At 41.3% G+C, this 20309-nt stretch overlaps 1 protein-coding gene across 2 annotated transcripts in view; it reads right to left on the reverse strand.

Moving 5' to 3' along the window:
* The window catches only part of TBX15 (T-box transcription factor 15), a 97720-nt gene that overhangs the window by 43090 nt on the left and 34321 nt on the right, over positions 1-20309 (reverse strand). Inside the window, exon 3 of one of the 2 annotated variants that reach the window (XM_074860852.1) lies at positions 6909-6918. The exons of the other annotated variant lie outside the window; for it this stretch is intronic. Coding sequence (XP_074716953.1) covers positions 6909-6918 — 10 coding nt within the window. The remainder of the gene's footprint in view (positions 1-6908; positions 6919-20309) is intronic. 2 annotated transcript variants of the gene reach the window in all.

A 20309-nucleotide genomic window follows, 5' to 3' on the forward strand; every position in this document is an offset into this window, starting at 1 on the left:
TACGGTATTCCACTGGACTTTCAGTTGAGACAGTCTCACATCAAAATGTTCCTCATTGCTTTTATGGGCATGGATGAACTTGCATTTTCTGATCTTACCTACTTTTCTCTACAAAGTCCTTCCCCTCACCTGTCTGCTTGAAGAAGGGCCCTCCCTGCCATACCATAGCTACTGAGGTGAATACCTCCAAAGCTCCTGCTGACTGCACAGTTTGTATCACTCTGCCCCTTTCTTTTCCCCCTTCTGTTCTAAAACCATCCATTTCCACTCTTGCTCATTCCTTATGTTCTTTTTTTTTCTGTTGTTTCCACCAATTATTTCTGCTCTTCTATGGAGTGATGTATAACCAGAAGAAAACACAGCCATTTTAGTCTGTGCAGAGAAGGACCCACTAATCACAGAGGAATGCCAGTTCTTAACTCCTCTAGGCTGATACATTCTCACCAGAGACAATACAGGGTTCCTAAAATACTGTCCCTTGTTACAGGCAACTTGCTGGACAAACAGACTGACCAAGTGTTTTTGACCATGGGACTTGGCCTGATCTGTCAAAAACAGACAGGCTCTTGCAAGCATTGTATTTCAAGGAGCTTGAAACTATCTCATGCAACACTACTGAAAAGTTCATGGAGAAGATCTGTGGGTTCAATGTGCAAAAAAACTCCTGCAGCACAGCTCTCTTTCACTGCCACTGTGCCCTTTCTACCGCCCTGTTGGATGGCTTCCTATCATCCCTTCTTACCACACTGACCACATACCCAGCTACTGCAGTTTAACCTATTGGGCCTGGAGAAGAGGAAATTTCTCAGCACTTCCAGCAACCTTTGAGCCTGCCAACAAGACCACAGGGTCACTTTCAGAGTGCCCAGGGATACCGTGGCCATTGCTGAGATTACAGAGGAACATTAAACTAGTTCAGATTTTTTCTTTCTTAATCGCTTTCCCATTTCTACTATCTCCAGATCGCCCTGAAAATCCTCAGCTCATAATTTCTTTTGATCCACAAATTCCCAGGCTTCTTGTTGGCAGATAGGAAGGAAAACACCATTCTCACAAGCATGGTGACTCTGAGGTCAGCATCCCTACTGAGTGCCCCAAGATGAGGGAAAATAACCCCAACCGGATTCCTGTGTCCTGGGATCAGAGCCCTCATACACAAAACAGTGAGCTGCTACTGCTGGACTTCATTCTACAACTCATCCGCCTAATATTACTCATATACATACCCTACTTTTTCATCAGACATTAAAAGACATTAATTTTCTAAGCAACTTCATACATGAATCTTCAGCAGAATTTTCTCTGCAGCTGGAGCACAGCAGGGATACTGCTCCCCTTATTTAACCAATAAAACAAAAAGAGCTCAGTTTAGTCCTTGGCCATATCATGTAGCTCATGTACCCAACAAATGTTTTACTCCAAGGTATCAAAGAATGTAAACTACAGGAGTGAGAACAATCTCAAAAACATTACATACATACAACACTGCCTACCCATAGGAGCCCAAAAACACTTAATGTCTTTCTCTTTTTTCTTTTTCTCTTTTTTTCCCTCTTTTTTTTTTTTTTTTGATTGCATACGTGTAGATATCTCATGTAGATCCTGTCAGATTCCATTTGCATAAATATTTCTCTTGGGTGGAATGTGGCAGCTGTTACAAGCTGTTAGGGTTTTTTTTTTTTTAACTGTTTATTTTTGTTTGCAAGGTTTGCGAACATTTAGTGCAACAGGTGGTCCTTCCCTCTCCCCTACAGTCAATTTGCTGGCAATCTAAAGACTACAAAGAAGGTACTAAATCCTGGATGTGCATGGGCAAAGAAAATTTGGGGGAGGGCACTGTTTTGGGGGTTTTCTCTGTGAACTCAGCTGAAATTAACAGAGCGGACACCTTCTTTTGCTGCTGTTTGCAGACAGATCTCATGGTTCTTTTCAGATTTCTAATTTTAAAACAGGCTACTGCTACCCCACAAAATCAGCAGCATAGGATCCATGCATATAGCAGTGTGACGTTACTGGAATCTGGATACAAAATGTCACAACCCTATGAAAGTGAAAAAACAGAAACTCATTAAGTCAGAACAGTTTCGAAGAGTAGAAGTTCATTTTGGCCATGGTGTGGTGACTGCTGGTGCAACTATTTCAGGTATACAACTCTTTTCCTCTGATAACTAATACTTGAGCAGAAGCTAAAACAAAGACCTCAGTAACTTCAAAATTACACAAGAAGCCTGTCTGTGGCAAAGACAGCAGGAGCACCAGAGGTGAAGCAAATTGGAGTTCAACAGAGCCATGCAGATTAGCATGGTTGCATTTTATGCAGCTGATCTGGCTTTTGCTGAAGGCAAAAGTTTCTAAATGCTTCCCAGGTAATTGTAACCATATACACATGCTACACACAACAAATAACACAAAGATAGTTCTACAGGTGTTCTTATATGCTGCCTTATCCCCCTGAACTGTTTTCTATTCATTGCCATACTCTACTACATTAATCATGCCTTTTTCCAGCATTACCTACAGCTAGAATTTGTAACCTGTTTGTTACTGCTAATAGAGTCACAGAATGGTTTGGGTTGGAAGAGACCTTTTAAAGATCATCTAGTCTATCCCTCAATAATATTTATCATTACTACATTAGTGCTACAATGCTACAAATTGCAACCAATATCAGGATTTACTGATCTGGAGACAGTACAAGCTTGTCCAAACCAAATCTATCTATACTCATGCTACAGTGCAATCTCAAGACAGCCAAAACAAGCATTTGAGTAATTAATTTTCAGCCTAAGACTCTTTTATGAAACCACAGCAGAAAATGGTACTAACATCAGCAAGACTCAAAGAGACAAAAACTAGAAGACGTTGTATAGATGGGAAAATGTGACATAGACAAATAAAGAGACCTGATACAGTCACAGTGAAATCAATGAGAGACAAGCTGATTCTGAAGTGAAGAATTCCTCTGGCACTTTAACCTCAAAGACTTCTTCATCCTCCTGAATTATAATTTTATAAGGTGTTTTCGTAAGATGACTTGAGCCAGCATAACTTGTAAAATACACTGAAGCTGATGACTGCCCTTACCCAAACAAAGACTGAATATAATAAGGCCAGTATGACACAGAATTATTACACATCTATATCCCCATGGTAAAAACAACTAGTAGGAGAATATAAAAACAAACACAAAGACAAAAAAAACGTGGTGGCTTTGGCTCTAACTGCAAGTCTTGCATCAACTTGACTGTGCACTGCCAAGAACTGACTGCCTCTGCCTTGGCTTATTCCATGTAAGACTCAACAAAGGGACACAAGACCCAGCAAAGAAAAAATCACCCTGATTCACTGGTATGCTCCAGCTGCTCTGTTCCACTCCAGCAATGCAAAACAGCTGTAAACCTGGTTTAACCAGCAAGTTAAATTGGGTTTATGGCTTCTCAGTATTGGCAAAGAAGTACAAAGCAGCTGGAGTTTACTAGTATACTTAGCCCTGGGGGTTTGCCCTCAAAAGTTAACTCTTGCTCCAGCCAGGATAAAGAATATCAGCCACAGTTAAACTTTAAAGTGATTTTTTTATCTCACAATCAATGGTATTTTTTAAGAATGGTGAGATAAAGAAAACTTCCACATTTTGACAACATACAGTCCAGAACTAGACGCTCAAGAGGCCAGCTCCACTTTCGAGCTGCATCAGCTAAAAATGGAGATGCTGACTGCTGGGCTCTGAAGTCATCCTTGGCAAATATAAATTTTCATTACAGAAGTGTAAGATAGGTGACCAAGAGTGTTCTGAGTAATGGCAGAGCATAGGACTTTCTTTGTAGACTTTATGCCAAATCCCACCATATTGTGTCAGGAAAACTGTCTGCAACTCATCAGTCTGTGCTTTAGACTATTTATCACAACTGAAAATATCCCGTCAAATAGATGTCAACCAAAAACCTGTTCTATAAACTCTCCCATCTCTGGATTGAGGTAACCTGTTTACTTAACAGCATTTTGTAAGCATAACCTTTCCCCAGCAGAGGCTCCTAGCAATCATATTTCAGGAGAACAAACCCCACTGAAGTAGCAAAATTTGGACTCAAAATGTTTGATGTTGTATTATTGTCTTCCAGAAAGCAAAAAATAGCTTGGGTCTTCAGTATCTTACACTAGCTTTATTGAAAATGCAATCTGAAATTTCGATATAGAAGAAACCTAAAGAGATTCCTAAAATTTCCTGAGGAGGCTCTCTGCAGCTGTCAGTCAGCATTGCTTTAGGACAAGGAATCTCCATCAGAGCCTCATAAAAAGTCTGCTCAGTAGCAAATATTCAAAAAGCTCATACTTAAAATGGTAAAGGGCTTAAAAAGAACATGCAGAAAAGTAAGATTAAGTGAAATTAGGAGACAAAATAAAAGACCATAATATTCAAGAAAATGCAGAAGAACAGAGAACAGCAACCTTCAAAAACATGAGAAGTACTAGGGAGAAAGTGGCATGTTATTAAAAGAAGAGGGAGGTGAAATTGATGACAACTTTAATCTGGCCAAGATCCTGAACTGTACAGACTACAAAGAATTTGTCTGGCCAATGTCCAAGACCTTGTGTAAAATTAAAGAGTGGAAATGCACTTGAAAGTTAGGGAAAGCTAAAAAAATAAGAGACCAGGCATTAGATGCATTATATGCTGTAGCCCATAAACATAGAGTCATTATTCTTATAAATAAAACCATACAACAAATATTTAGAGACCAACCTAAACCAAAATGTTGGCTCTAAATAACCACAAATTGTGCAGGAGTTTGAAACTAGATCCCAGCTCTGCGGCAGGCCCTTCCCTGATGGGAGCGGGCAAAAGCTCTGGGACAGTCTGTTTCTGGATTCTGTGGCTTGGACCACTCTCTGCCAGCCAGGAAAAAAAAATCATTTGTAAAAAAGGAAAACATGATACAAGATTAATGCTGCAGAGGTATCTATACTCTCTGAGACCAGTGTGAAATCGCCGAGAAATTTTAAATTACTGCAAAGTCCAGAAAATATTGCCATCTTTTTTGCATGTATGAACACAGCTCAAGCAAATGAAGATTAACATTTTAAATATTTGGTGGCCTACAAACCACAGGGAAAGAGACATTACATATGTTTCCCTATACCATAGTGGTTATCATGACAGCAGTATCAGGGAGCCAGCTGGCATCTTAATAACAAGAAATGTCCAACCCTTTCCTGAGTCCTACTGAGTTCTTGGCACTGCTGTCACATGGCGGTGAGTTCCACTGTATAACTGTGCACACAAGAAGAGAAAGAGTCCTTTTTCATTTTAAAATGCATTGCCTTTTTAGTATGAGTGTTCATTTGCTGCAGTGTTATAATAAGATAAATACCAACCTAAGTGTTACTTGTATTTCCTTTCTAAATGAAACCATTTCAAAAGGAAATCATTAGGAAATTTCCATGGAAATGGCTTTACAAGAAAAATGCAGCTCTCCATTAAGCTGAAGTTTCAAGTTTAAATTGTTCAGTTTGTTCACAGTCTACAATTTTCTATTGGGAAAACAGTAGTTATCAGACTAGTCCTGTTGAACTGATGTTTGGGTTTGTAATAGTTCAACAAATCATTAAACTACATTTTTTTCATCCACATCCTACCTTAACCAAGCTGTCCTCAGACCTCCACACCACCAGACTGTGGAAGACTATCTGCCCTAGTACAATTTTGATCACCTCCTATCTAAACTTCTTGACTATAATCCAAATCCTTTCAGATTTTATTCATAACAAAGCTTCTCCTGAACATTTCAACTGGTCACTCTGAATCTGTTTTATTTTTATTATATCCATGCACACACAAAGACACATATGTGTGGGGTTGAATGCTTAAAAATGTATTTGGCATTTAAATCAGTGATCTGCCACTGGCTCACATAGCAGAAATTATAGTATTTTCAATGGTACTTTCCACCGGGAAGTTTCCTGCAACCTAATGTTCTGTTTGCTGTTTTGATCACCTCTGCAGAGTGACCAGATGTTTTTACTAAACAATGAGCCTGGGGCATTTTTCACAAGTGATAAACATATTCTTACTTTTATTTGCTTCACGTACAACTCACTTGCATCCAAACCAGCCAGTTTTCCTGCCTCTGACTATGTAGCCATGCAGGTTTGAGACAGAAGATTCTCCAGAAACACCTGAACATCGTGCTGATTTTTTTAACTTCTAGTGTTTCAAGACTGACCCAGGAACATAAAAAATTACCTTTAAAAGTGATAAAACAGGGGATGGAGTTGGTATGAGTTCACAGGGGACAGAACCACAAGAGACTGAACAGGTTACAGTGTGGCATTATGAGAGTATGGTGCATGGACTTGGAAAGGATGTGTTAGGAATTTCAATCCAGCCTACACTGTGAAAAACAACCATGCCATATAAAAACAATTTCATTTGAAAACCGAAATATCAGACACACATGCCAAGCCATAAATGGAATCTCCCCTTCAACTACAACCAAGAATGTACCTCATATCAATTTGAAACAATTATCTTAACAACTTTAAAATAAGCAGGCAACTTGCAAAAGTGAACAACGCTTAGGATGAGGTTATTCACAGAAAGTGTTGAAACTGTGAAAGTTTTCAAAGTCGCAAAAGTTGATGCTTCACTCCACATCCAGGGAGTGGTACCAGGCACTGATGTTTAAGAACATCTTGATAATTAAACCACTGCCCAGATGAGCTGGAAGATTGATGTAGGCAGCACATCAACAGCTGCTATAATTGACAGAAGACAGGGAAGGGAATGCTGAAAGAGACCTAAGGGTGAGAAAGGACAGATGAGCGGACTTCCATACTATGTCATTTGACCAGGTAAAATAACCTCGTGCAATTCTGGGCAGTGCATACAAAGACAATGCTTCAGTGAGAGCCCGGGTGTGGCTGCGTTTAGCAACCAGGGCACGAGGAAGCCCTGTAGCTCGAGACTCCCATTTCATGTACATCAGAGGAAGGAGACACTGAGTTATGTTCCTCCTCAATCCAGCAGACAGGCAGGATGAGGAATGGACGGGGAACAGAGGAGCACAAGCTTCATGCCCATGTTCAGAGGTGGCACAACAGCAGGTATAAACTGTTACCCTATAGAGCAGCAGTGCTACCAGGAATGAGGTCACGGCTGAGAGAGACTCCAGGTCCTCCCCAGCTCCAGCGCAGCAATTAAATTAAATTAACCCTACTCAAAAGTCAGACAGTCTGGACAGTCTGAACATCAGATCTTGAACACCAACCATTATTTCACCCTGCAGGCCGCTTCTGTCAGGTTGCATAGCTTGTTAATGCAGACATTGCCATCAACTGAATTATGTAAAAGATCAGTCTTCTAAAATCCCACAGCTTCCACCTACTTTCACTGAGAAACAGCAGCAAAACTGGTGGCTTAGCCTGGAGGATCAGTCTCAGTGTCTGTATTCTTTCCTTTTCCCTTAACATCCATGCTCCCTGGATGTGTATTTGTGGCTTGGCTTTTTCTCTTTTCTTTTACTAACTGTCTTCAGCAAAGCTCCCAAAGTCACATCCTGACACACTCTGCCAACCGCAATCCCACACGTCAAAGGCCCTACAGGCAGTCACACGTACTGATTCCAGGAAGCACACACTGCTGGACTTCAGTGCCTTTCACTGAGCCACTCTGATTTACGCCAGCTGAAGCCATGGTCCTGAGTGTAATAGCACCTACACTGCACAGTTGTCCCACATGTGTATATCCTGTTATCCAAACAGCAGATGCACCAGCAAGCATACACACACATATTCCAACATCTGGTGATCACAAGCTAACTGTAATAACTCCATGAACTTCATTCATCTTTACAAAACTCACAAACACTTCATCTATACATCCACTGAAGAGATGCATAACCTTTTCCACTTCACCGAAAGAAGTATGTGCTCTTAACATGGCATTCAGTCACACACAGAAATACCACCAAGCGCTTACTCTTACTCTTAAAGCACACATTTAGTCCCTTCTGAATAACAGGGCATGAATGGCTCTTGACATAAACATTTCACAGGTGTTACACCTCTCTATTTCTCAGTCTTACCTGTTTGTGTGCCTACATGCCCTTACCTGCTATGAGGCCCACTTTTCCACTTTCTGAAGTCATGCAAGAATAAAACTGATAAAAGGAAATGAAGAATCACATCATAATATCCAGATATCTGTTAACTTAAAAACATCCCACTGCTTAACACTAAATTTGATACTTGCATAATTCAGCACTTCTGGATGTTGGAAATTTCCTGTTTGTTTTCTTTTGTTTCTCTCATCTGCATCTAATCTAAAAGATATGTCCAAGAAGAATGTGGGCAAAAACTAGTTTGTGTTTGACATTTTATGAAAGATACTTTAATTTAGAATGCTTGTGCCTGCCAGGCTTTCAGTTCAACACACAGGAAATAATGGGATGCCCCACTGTCATGTTCTCAGCAAACTCTACCTTACAGCAAAATATGATGGAAAGTACACAGTCTGGAAGCATTGAAGTTGCAAAGGTCTCAGGTTTGTCTGATTCCCCTACCAGCAATGTCAGTCCATCAGTGGTGACCTCAGAAACCTACTGGCTTCTGTGACCTCAGATAGCATCCTTTATGGATGTCAAGAACAGGGCTAGTAATTTTCTGTGTGTATGAATACCCACACATTTTCAACCATGCAGAACTAAACTATTTCATAACCCATTCTTTTAAAACCTTTAAAAGCATGTACTACACTTGGAAAATTATATGCATATTTCGAGTTTATTGAGGTTTTTTTCCAACCATGTCTAAAAAAGTTAGGTTTTTTGACAGTAGGAAGAATGGCTTGCTGTATTTTACTGCAGATGAGAAGAAGAAAAGTGATAAGTTCTACCGAATCACTTTAGTAAGTTCTAGTTAGAAAATGAGGATCAAAATGTTCATGTGGAAAGGAAAGCTGCAAAATTCTCAAGATTTTCAATCTCAACTACAGGTAGGAATGCAAATATTCCATATATTTTTGAAGTAGAAAACAAGAAGAATTTACATCACTATTAACTTTAGCCTTCAGGATATGACTTTAAAATAATTAAGTTTCCAGATCTCAAGTGTGCAAAAATCCCTGACAGTTAAATGAATATACTTTAATATAACAGCAACTTCTCAGGGTTCTGGCTGTCTTAGAATATCAGCTCTGAATGATGTGATTTGTTCCACGTATCTCACTGTGCTGTTAACTATGAAACTGAAGGGAAAATGTAGTGATAAAGTCATTAACCATTTCATTAATAAACAGATATACAGATAACACATTGAATTTGCAGTGTCCTTGTGCCTCCTAAAATGCCCTGTTCAACCTCACCTTGCCATCCAGCATTAGAGCTTGCACACTGAGACACTCCTCCTGCACTTAGGGGTTTCCATCACAAATAACTGTGTGCTACTGCAGAAAACACAGAATGGAAATTCAAAATCATTCACACTAGAGCCCAGAGATGGAAAGGCACTCGTGGATACCAACACACCAAGAATCCAGTATCTGCCAGTCCTACCAGGGTTTGTTACCACTTAGCATATTCCACATGAAAGATCTTAATGAAAAAGTGTGTGACTTTTCTTACTGGTCAGCTCAAGAAGTGTAGAGAGGCAAAGCAGAGATTTAACTGTCACTGGGGTTTCATTATGAGCGGGGCATAAGTGCACAATCAGCCAATTAGCACATCCCTTATTGGGCCTCTAAACATATTATTTCATCAATTTATTATCTCTGGTGCTTTTGTGCATCCCCCCATGCCCTCCTTATTGCTGAAATGCTGCCATCTGTGGCTCAAAAGATCCCTTCAGGCCTTCCCATCCGGCAGCATGAGGTGGTTGGAAAGAAGCACTAAACTAATAAGAGACCCACCAGTTCTCATGGGGGAAAAGAAAAAGATAGTTTCAAAACAACGTACTTTCCTCCCCCTCTCTCCACCTTCCCTTCAATCATACTTCTGTCACCTTCTTCTTGTGTGGTAAAATTTGATGTGAAAAGCAGCCCAAGCTTGTCTCTAATGCTGCTGAGCTTGACCATGTGGCTACAGGAGGACGCAGCAATTTCCTCTCCTAGTACAGTTGCAGAGCCCCACAGGGATGCTTCAAAGCGAAACTGTGACCCACCCCTTCCAGCCTGGAGCCCAGCAGGGTCTGAGAAGCAGCTGGGCTGTTCTTCAGTGAGATGCGTTATGGAAGGCAGAGAAGGAGAGGGAGGGAAAGGAAGAAAAGAAGGATAAAACAGAAGTTAAACAAATGTACAGAGTAAGAAAGGAGAAGGAAGGGGCTAGGGATTAGGACAGCTTATTGGAATTGGCTTCTTGACACCAAATGTTGTAAAGAGAGGACAGTTCAGGAAGCATTACAGCCCTGTACCTTATACCTTCTCACAAAAGACCCGAGCAGAAAGAATGAGAGTGAGCCAGGCTAACGTCCTCAATGCCATCCAATTCTTTCTCCCCCTTTCCACAGCTCTTGTCAGACAGTCTTGCTTTCTACAGCTGGCTGCAGGTGTGATCTGCTCAGGCAGATCAGCTTATTTCCTCCTGTGTGTGCCAGATAAGCAGGGACCTCTTAACCCATCTCAGCAGGTTGCTTGCCCATTTCCATTTCATGACGAAGGAAAATATGAACATAATAGAGAAATGATTCAAGAAGACACCCTTTGTTGCATGAAGCACTCAGAATCCTGACTGAAGAGTCTGTTCTTTATTTAAACCTTACAGCATTTAGGTGTAAAGAAACCAGTACTAAAAAGCCTTTCACCCACTTGCAGAGTCTTTCTTCTCCCAGCCCTGAGCAGACAGCATGTCTCACAACACTCCTCATTAACAACGCAGTACAGTTGCAGGCAAGTTCCACTGAGGCATACAGGGAAAAAAAAAAAAAAAATAGAAGTGGCTGGCTGAAATTAAATGGTTATTTCCGTGGCTGAATCTCAAGGTGTCTTTTTGTTGCTAAAACAAGTCAGGATATTTACAGAAAGGTAAACTAATGCACTTTGGTGGCCTCACTGGAAAACAGGAGCAACAATTTTCCCCCAGAAGGCAGCAAAGCAAATCCAACATTACATCTATTACATCCCCTGCCTCTCCATTACTTTCTCTGCAACAGGGGCAAACCCCCCACAAGCTCATTGTATCAAGTATTTTACAGAAAGACAGCTAACTTCGTTTTATGTATCTTTAAAAAATGTGCCTTTCTTGCACAGAGCACACAGCTAGATAATAACTGATTCCACCGCTTACTGAGTGGAAGGAACAGAGAAGGTCACATCCATGAGACATGCTTTGTATAATAACTCTGGTGTTTCTAAATCCAGTAAGGCATCTCCACATGAACTTATAGGTTGTAAATACTTTTGGGTTACTTAGATAGCAAGCATGATTCTGGTTTTGTTTTTTTCTTGAGTGAAGGATACCTTACACTGATTGGCAATCAAAAAAATTCAGTAAGAACCTCCCATGCGGAGAAGCCCTTGGAGCACAAAGCAGGATATTGCTAGGGCAACCTATGGTGTCCCACCCACCTCCACCACACTCATCCAGCCTCACACCCCAAAACTTGTACTTCTTGGGTCCCTTGTGTTTCAAGCAGCAAGTGGCCATGCAGCATTTCCTGGAGGGACTCGTGCATGGCACATCCAGGAGGCACATGCTGTCCCCCCCATTGAAACCTGAGCCACAGCAATCCTCTCCTTTGGGAAAGGTTGTTACAAAGAGCATTTCCTCACCCCAGAAGAGGCCTCAGTTCTCTCCTGCACATAGCTCAGGCACATGCACCAGCACACACCTCCTGCAACCAGCCAGATGCACTCCACCTCTGAACATGGCATCATGCTGTTCCCTTGTCAACCTCCACGTAACCCATTATACAGCAATAACTGCTGTCAGCTATACATAGAAAAAATGAAAATATATACCAGAGGGTTCTACAAGACAGCTGCTCCTGCCATTCATGTTTAGTCATTGTTTTGCAAGGCTCCCCCTCCTTTATGAAACTCACACAGCTCAGATTTCACAGAATCACAGAATCACCGAATCACCTAGGTTGGAAAAGACCTTGAACATCATCTAGTCCAGCCATTAACCTCACACTGACCGTTCTCAACTACACCATATCCCTTAGTGCTATATCAACCCGAAAGTCTTTCAAAGTCTTTCAAAGTCTTTCTCAACAGACTCAGCAAGTCCACTCAAAGCTTTGTTTGGAGGTCCACCACAAGCCTTCTCCTCAGCAAGAGCACACATCTGCCCTGACACCCAGTAAGTGTCCCAATCCTATCCACGAGGTACCACAGGAAAACATCATCTGACTGGGAGAAAAACATCTTAAAAATTCACCCTTAGAAGTCACCCTCCAAAGCTTTTCTCTGACATAATTTACCTAGCCTGCCCCACAAAATATTCACTGTTTACCAGGCCAGAGATTCAAATGTTGTAAAATGACAAGTGTGAATAGCTTTCTGTAAGCATCACATCTGCCACGGAGCAATTTTGACCCTGATATGAGGAGCTCCTATATGACAATGTCCTGGGTTTGGGGACTCAGGCAATCATTATGCTAAACCTCACAGAAAGAGAGCATCTTTGCTGCAGAGGACAAGACTGGGAAGCCAGTTTGTGCAGTAGGAGAAGGAACTGAGATTCATCATACTCATCCTTAAAGAGGGACCACTGTGTATCCACGAAGTTGGGGATAACTGTTATACACCCTGAGCTGCACTTGATCCAGATTCTGATCTGGTGCTGAAAGACTCTATAACCCACTAGTTATGCCCTAAAGACCTGCTGGTGCTAATGTTGCATTCTCAAAACTGAGACTAGCTTTGTGGGAAGAAATTGACTGAACCAAAGCTGAGATTCTAAGAGCCTACCCAAATGGTCTTCCATAACAGACTGCATCATCTTCAGGTTCTGTTTGCCACCCCTTTAACCTTAAATGGACACTGCATACATGCAAACAAAACACCTAGCACAACATTCACATGTTTACTAATAATTGCTGTAGGAATGTTACAATTTTTTTCACATAAACGTACTCAGGAGAACAGAGAGAGTAGCAGGGCTTAAAGAAGAAATTATACTTACAGCTACTTTATTCTAAATATCCTAGGGTAAAACAGATCAAGTAATAGGTAAGAAGTATGTTGCTACTCTTTACATGAACAGGCCAATACTACATTTTGCAATGACTGAAGCATAAATCTACCAATAGAAAACAGTGGGCATCAAATTTTTGGTTTCTACCCCTGGCCTAGTATTTAACATCAAAATGAGCAAACATAATAAAGTCCTGTTAAGACTGCCAGTCAAGAGTTCAAAGGAAGCCTCTAGGTGTAAAAAACAGTCTCGGGTCTATACCTGAGCTAAAGGATCTGTTGCTTTTCATGTAACAGTGATAGAAGCATCAAGAAAAGCCATGTGTACATCAGCTTGCAGAGGGTGGTACACAGTACATGGCTATTAGACAAGAAGATAATTAAACAAAAGGAAATGTCTTCTCTGAAATGCTTCTTCTGGAAGATTGCATGAAAAAAGAATAAGACTGAGCTTTACTAGGACAGATATCTCACTTCATTTCCAACTCTGTCAGATGCCCACTCTGTCTGTGAGATTTGTGATGAGCCATTACCAAAGATTACCCATTCCTAGAGGTGTGACACCCTGGAGGGCTGGAGCTTCCTCTGGGTTTCCTGCATAACACATTTCTCTCAAGGCTCTGAGAAGTCCTTTCTCTTTGACCTGATTTCTTAAAAACCATGTACAGCCAGTAACCTGTTTCTGCATTGTGAAACTGATGCAGCATAAGCAAAACCTTATGATAAATCCATAAGATTTGTCAGCACCAGTATTGATAAGATTTGTCAGTACTGGCATGTTGTTCACTGCAAAATTGTTTTTTCTGAGACCTAAAATCTTGCCACAATTACATTTGTGTAAAACACCATTGTGAGGATAAAATTCCCATCTTGTCACCTGACCTCTCCACTGTATCACATCCCGCCACTCTCTTTCCTTTTATTAGTACATCATACAAAAATGAAAATCTTCTCAAGGACCTGCCCAACTTTTTTCTGTTGCCCTACCAAAACCACAGAAGATATTGAAAGGCTCCTAGTGCCAGCAGCTATTCCCAGAGTGCTACAGACCTCAGCAAGCGTCTCTGTGACTTCTCCTATGACACATTTCACACATGGGAGGAGACGTTTACACAGCCAAGTCATCCTTCTCTCTCCAACCCTTCCTTTGGACTTGACCCCACCAGACCCATATGAAAGACCTGGAAACAGCTACAGTACAGCTGAGCTCACCACCATCACCCCCCGATCAATGTCATCTAATGGGGAAACACTCTGGTATAACAATGCCTCTGTAACTAAACTCCTACAGTCTAGTTTAATCATAATTTCCATAAACACACATGCACACCAGCCATTGTGAGTGAAGGACATCAGCTGTCTCATTAATTAACAAATTAAGTACCGGGGTGCGGGAGTCCAGCTGTAATGCACAGACACCAGGGGTCAGAGCTGAGACTGGCCTGGAAAACTTTTCCCCTGCGTTTTTTGCCTAATGCAGGGGAAAGATGATTAATGCCTAATTTCTTGTGACATTCCACTAGCGCATGAAAACCCATATTTGCTTGCAGGAGGCAATGTATTTAAAAGATAAGAATAACTTCCCAGTTGCCTCAGTTATGTCAGGAGGTGCTCCACAGACTTCAACATCCCTTTCTGGTTCCCCCACTCTTACTGTACACAGGACTGGGCAGAGGAGCTTGGGAACTGGAAAGGAACTGAGCAGGAACTCCGAACATGAAAACCTACATGCAGTGAATACTGCTTCTGTCCCATTCCCACACACTGACCCACTGAATGGGTCCTGCAGACTGCTGATGCAAGGACTGTGTGCTACTATTTCACTCTCACAGTGAGAGTGGCACAGCACTCAGCTTCAGAGGAACTAGAGTATGTGTACCTCCAGCTATAAAATGTTTGTTTAACTGCTAGATTGAGCTGCTGGAGTGGAGCAAAGCAGCCTCCAGGCTGCTTAGCACCTGACCCACTGTTTTTTCTGATTTTATTATATCTCTTTACAGTATCATTGCTATTTCACACTTTTTGCTATTTCTTTCACAATCCTTAGGCTGTCTATGCACTCCTGGTGATTTACTGCATGTGATTTCCTCCCGTTTATTTATGCAAATACTCCACCGCTTTTTATTTCAAAGGTTTGCAAAGCACTCAAAAGAATCTTCCAGAAACATACAGCTCTTGAGCAAAAAGCGTATTACCGTTCATACAAATCAGTCACACAGGCCAGCACAGTCTGCCTAAGAATGAACAGAGCTTTCAAACTTTATAAGGCAGCACGGTTGCCTTGATAGCACAAACCACCAGAAAGCAAAAACCACTGTGGTAGCACAGACTGCTTTAGTACAGACCCCAATATCCCAATAAATGCTTTAATTTCTGCAAACAATTTAAAGCAATTCTATGCAGAATGTCTCACAGAAACTATTATATTCCAGCTTCTTCAATGATCTCAAGAAATTTCTTACTTATTTTAGACCAAGGTTGGTCAGAGGGGGTTTACACAAGGGTTACACATTCACAAGAGCAAAGACACACACATCTACTTACATACAATGCACTGAAACCCCTGCCAGGAACATTCCCCTGTGCCTGTGCTCAGCTGTGCTAGAAGCATCCTGGGGAAGTCCAAGCTGAATCACACTTACCAGAATTGCTCAAATCTGAGCCATTCCCTCATAGGGGCTATGATTAATCCACAGTTGCTACCTCAAAGTAGCAGTAAATCCATTAACATTCACTATTGGCCAGAATGCCTTCCCATACAAAATGAAACCCTCACACAGAAGGCAGAGTTGGGCTCACAGACAGTGCCTGATGACTTGCACAAACCACCTCAAGTTATTGCTTACAGCACCACTATTGGCTTTAGAGTAGATACATCCACCATGTAGTCTTAAAACAATTTCACCGTGTTAACGCTAGCACCAGTTCAATAGCTTTCACACCCACACATTTCACTGAGAAAGGACATCCCACCCTGCACAGTGCTCTCCTGGGTGTGGAAGGAAGAAACCAGGCTCCAAGGGAAAAGAGATCTGAAAGCCACTGTGGAGAGAAGGACCCTGGGCAGCAAATCCCTTTTCCCAGCCAGTATCCCTTCACGTTCTTTCCCATTTCCTTGCCATAGGCAATGGCAAGCGACAGCTGCTGATGTTCTCTAAGGCTGCATGCTACCTGAACACTTAGCAAAGAAGTCAGAGCATCCAGCAGGGACCATTACAGGAGAAACACAAGTGAATTTTAGGTCCAATTCAGTTATTGTCTCAGGAGAGGTAACCTTCAGACCTCCTAAGCTGAACACTCCAAATTTTAATTTTTAATATCATAAAAACCTGTTCCTTAGAGGCATAGGTCACTCTGCTCTCAGTAGTTTTAAATGGAGCAAGCAAAATATGATAGGAACAATAAGAATACAAAGAGAAAAAGGGTAGAAGAAGCAAGATGAAAGGACCTGGAAGGACATAGTGGATGGAAATAGATGATGTGGTGGTGTTATGGGGAGAAAAATAATTGAAGGGAGGGGAAAAGAAAAGTAAAAACAAAAAGCCAAAGATGTAATTAAATAAAGGAATAGGAAAAAAATAAAGCAAAAAGAAAATCTGCCCACACATACGCAATAATAATTCAGTGACTGCAGACTTACTAACCAACAAATTGAATCACTGAAAACATTCTCAAGAATTTCCTATGTGTCTTGAAAGCCAATGCAAACACTCAGGAGCCACCTCTCCTGCCACAGGGAAGGCTACAATACTTTTTATTTGCTAAAATTAAAGCTTCAGCTGTAGGATTCCCTAAAAGATCTGTTGGCTCATATTTCCCCAAAAACTCTTTAAGACCATCCTGAGTCCAGATGTTTTCAGAGGAAACACTGCAGGTTGCACAGCAGTAAGAAAGGGGAGAAAACACAGGAGAAGGAGAATGGGAAAAAGCTAAAGAGATCAGTGGGAAAAGAGATTAGGAGAAGAAAAGACAGTAAAGAACTATAACAGCACAGCTTTAAAAAAACATAGAGCAAAAAATAAAACAAAAGAGACATCAAGACATTAAAGGGATGTTAGAAAGACACAAAAACATGAAAGAAAAACATAAAGAGAAAAAAGACTATAAAAAATGCAAGTCAAGCTGAAATTCAGAAATTACTCTGACATGCTAAATGGTTTGAACACCTTCCCAATGCTCCCTGGGTATAATTTCTATACTTCTGTGAGAGGCCCACATTGCATGAAACAGACATTCAGGTGGGCACAAAGCCACATATCCTGGATTATGGAGGAAATCTATAAAACTCATCTAATATTGAATCTTAATCTACTGCTGTATTTCTTTGTGTGCCTTTAACTCAGTACAAAGGAATTCTAGTTCTCCATCACAACAGCTACATTATCTATTTTAATGGCATTTTTCCTCCTTTACAATGATACTAGAGATTTCTAATTATTCTCCATTGTGCTCTCTTTCTACACAGCTATAACCCAGACCACAAACCAAAGGAGAATGAGCTCTCCAGTGTAATATACTGGAGAAAATATTTCTACATCTCTATCTCAAATTAGAAAGCTCTTGCAGAAGACCTTGGAATGGACCTACTCAGACAACCAAAGCCAGACTTTCCTTACCGTCCTGTGGACACTCAGGTAGAGGTGATTATGGGTTTATTTGAAAAAGACGCAAAGGTAAAGTGCAAGACAACAGATGACAGCAGGAAACCACTGTCATATCATTTGTCCCCAAACTGAGGTATGACCTCTCTCTTCTCCACCAACAGAAGCCTCCAATATCAGAAAGCACTCACAGGAACCCAGGGATTAAAACTGCTTAGCTGCCCCAGCTTTTGCAGCTGTTAATCCAACAGATGAACAGGAGTAAACATTTTGCACAGCCTTCAAAATTCCCCTGGTAGTAGGGAGAGGGAAGGTCAAGACACAAAAGGAACATTAACAACAGAATTTACTGCAGTCCACATTGTTTGTCCCCTGTTTCCTCAACCACCAATATCTCTTGATCAAAGGAGGTTGAGGGACTGCCAGCAGAAGGCTTGGCTGGGTCCCATGGTTCTCTTAATATCAGTCTCTTGAGGAGAAACCTATAACCACAGCATCTTACAAGGCTCCAGGGCAACCATGACCCCTCCACACATGCCTTCCTTTTGCATCATACAGGGACTGTCAGTAGCAGAAATATTTAGGAGCATTTGTAAAACAGGGATTGTGACTGAAACATCCAGGAAGCCAAAAATTATCTTTATACCTGTGCACCCTCAGCACCGTGCTGAAGCTTGTAACTATGAACCGTGATGACCCTGCTCACCCTGCATAGCCACCATACCCACAGTACCAAACTAACTTTGGAAGTCCTACCCTGGCCCTGAGGGGAAAATGTGGGATGAATACCTGACATGTGTTTTCTTCTTTGGCTTTTTGTTCAACCTGGAGAAGAACTCTGCAGGAGTCAAGCAGTTCATGTCATCAAACAAGACCGAAAGCTGGCTGGCTGACCACTGCCCAGTCACAGGGCTGAGTGTGGGGGTATGTGTGCATTTGTACCTGCAGCAAAGGATCCACTGAGGGAAGGAAGGCAGCAAGGAGGCTGGACATTCATGAACACTGATTTAGTAATACAACATACCAGCATTTTCTTGAGTCTTTGTTGTTCTAGTCCATCTGAGAAAGTGATGGTAAAATGAAACTTTGACTGAAGCTGGTCAAAACACACTGATGAAATAGCTTTTCTTCAGAAAAAGACATTTTGTGAAAGTAGAAGTGTATCAAAGAGATATTATTTTTGTTTCATAATTGAAACTATGTCTAATTCCCCATTTCATTTTGATTATTACAACCCTTTTTGTACTGACATTTGTAAAAATATAAATATTAAAAAGTCCGCATAATTTTCTGAAACGTCTTGCATATTCCCACCTACTGAAATATTTTCCTCTGTACTATGTACAGTGATACAGAAAAGAGAAAAATACCGGGCAAAGCTGTGGAGTAAAAACAGATGTTGGAATGATCCAGCCAATGGAAGGACAGGTGAGCAGCTCTTGTTCCTTTTCCACCGTAACACTTGATTTTGCAGGTGCCCTGCCCTGCTGCCGTCTCCATTTGGTGCAGAAGGCTGTACGGCTGCAGGTCTGTTACGGTGTAAAACGTCCTGAGAGACCACGACTGGTCTGAAAAACTAAAGGATCAGCAGAGATACCTGTGTCCCCCACTCTTCAATCATTCCTAGGTTAAACCCATTCCATTTCCCAATGTACAAGCAAAGCAAGTTTAGGGAGGGGTTTTTTTGTTTGTTATTGTTTCTCTTGGTTTTGGGGGAGGGGGGGGGCGGGGGGGGGGGGGTGTTTGGAGAGGGAGGGCCCAACCTTGTAAGCTGGCCTGGGATTTGACAGCCAAGCTGAGATCCTTCCAAGAGGTTTCCCTCCAATGAAATAGATTTTATTCTTGCAATCACAGCAACACCTTTCCTGATGAAAAGCCATCTCACTTCTCTTACTACTCTGGCTCTATTGCAGCAGAAGAAATAGGAAGTTCTAAAAATACACCCTTTTTTTTTTTTTTTTTAAGCAAAAATTACTCTAAGAGCAGCCCTCCACAAAACAGGGGTATTTGCCCACAGTACACCTAAGATTATAAAATATTTTTAATTTTAGCACAGGTTTTTGTTTGTTTGTTTGCTTATTTGTGGAGGTACAATTTATAAGCAGTGGCTCTGCCCTCTGACTAAGAATCACTCTCAAATGGCCTTCAGGACATAACCACAGATGTAAACAATGTTTTAGAAAGTACTAACTCATTACTCCCCAATTCCTCTAAAAACCTGTGCTGCAGCATAACCTTAAGACAAACAGACAGTATTCTTTGTAAGTGTAGCTTAATGTAATGCAAAGTCCAAAGAAAAGCACTTTCTTTGCCATTAAGAGTGAAAACCGATGTTTCAGTCTCATTCACTGTCGTTTCTTCAGGATTCCCTAAGTGGTAAATCCAGCTCCTTAAAACTCCTCCTGTAGAGCAGGCAGGCATGAGCCAGCTGAAAGTCATCTGCAGCGATCTTCTGTCCTGCTGCCTTATTTTTGTTCGAGTTTAGTGAGGGTTTGTTTTTTTTTTTTAGCATGAGATTTTTGACGGCACTGAAAATATCTCGTAGCACAAACTCTGCAGCATGCTGTGAGTAATTTACAGCT

The sequence above is a fragment of the Strix uralensis genome, chromosome 2 (genome assembly GCF_047716275.1).
Source record: "Strix uralensis isolate ZFMK-TIS-50842 chromosome 2, bStrUra1, whole genome shotgun sequence".
NCBI classification, from domain to species: Eukaryota; Metazoa; Chordata; class Aves; order Strigiformes; family Strigidae; genus Strix; species Strix uralensis.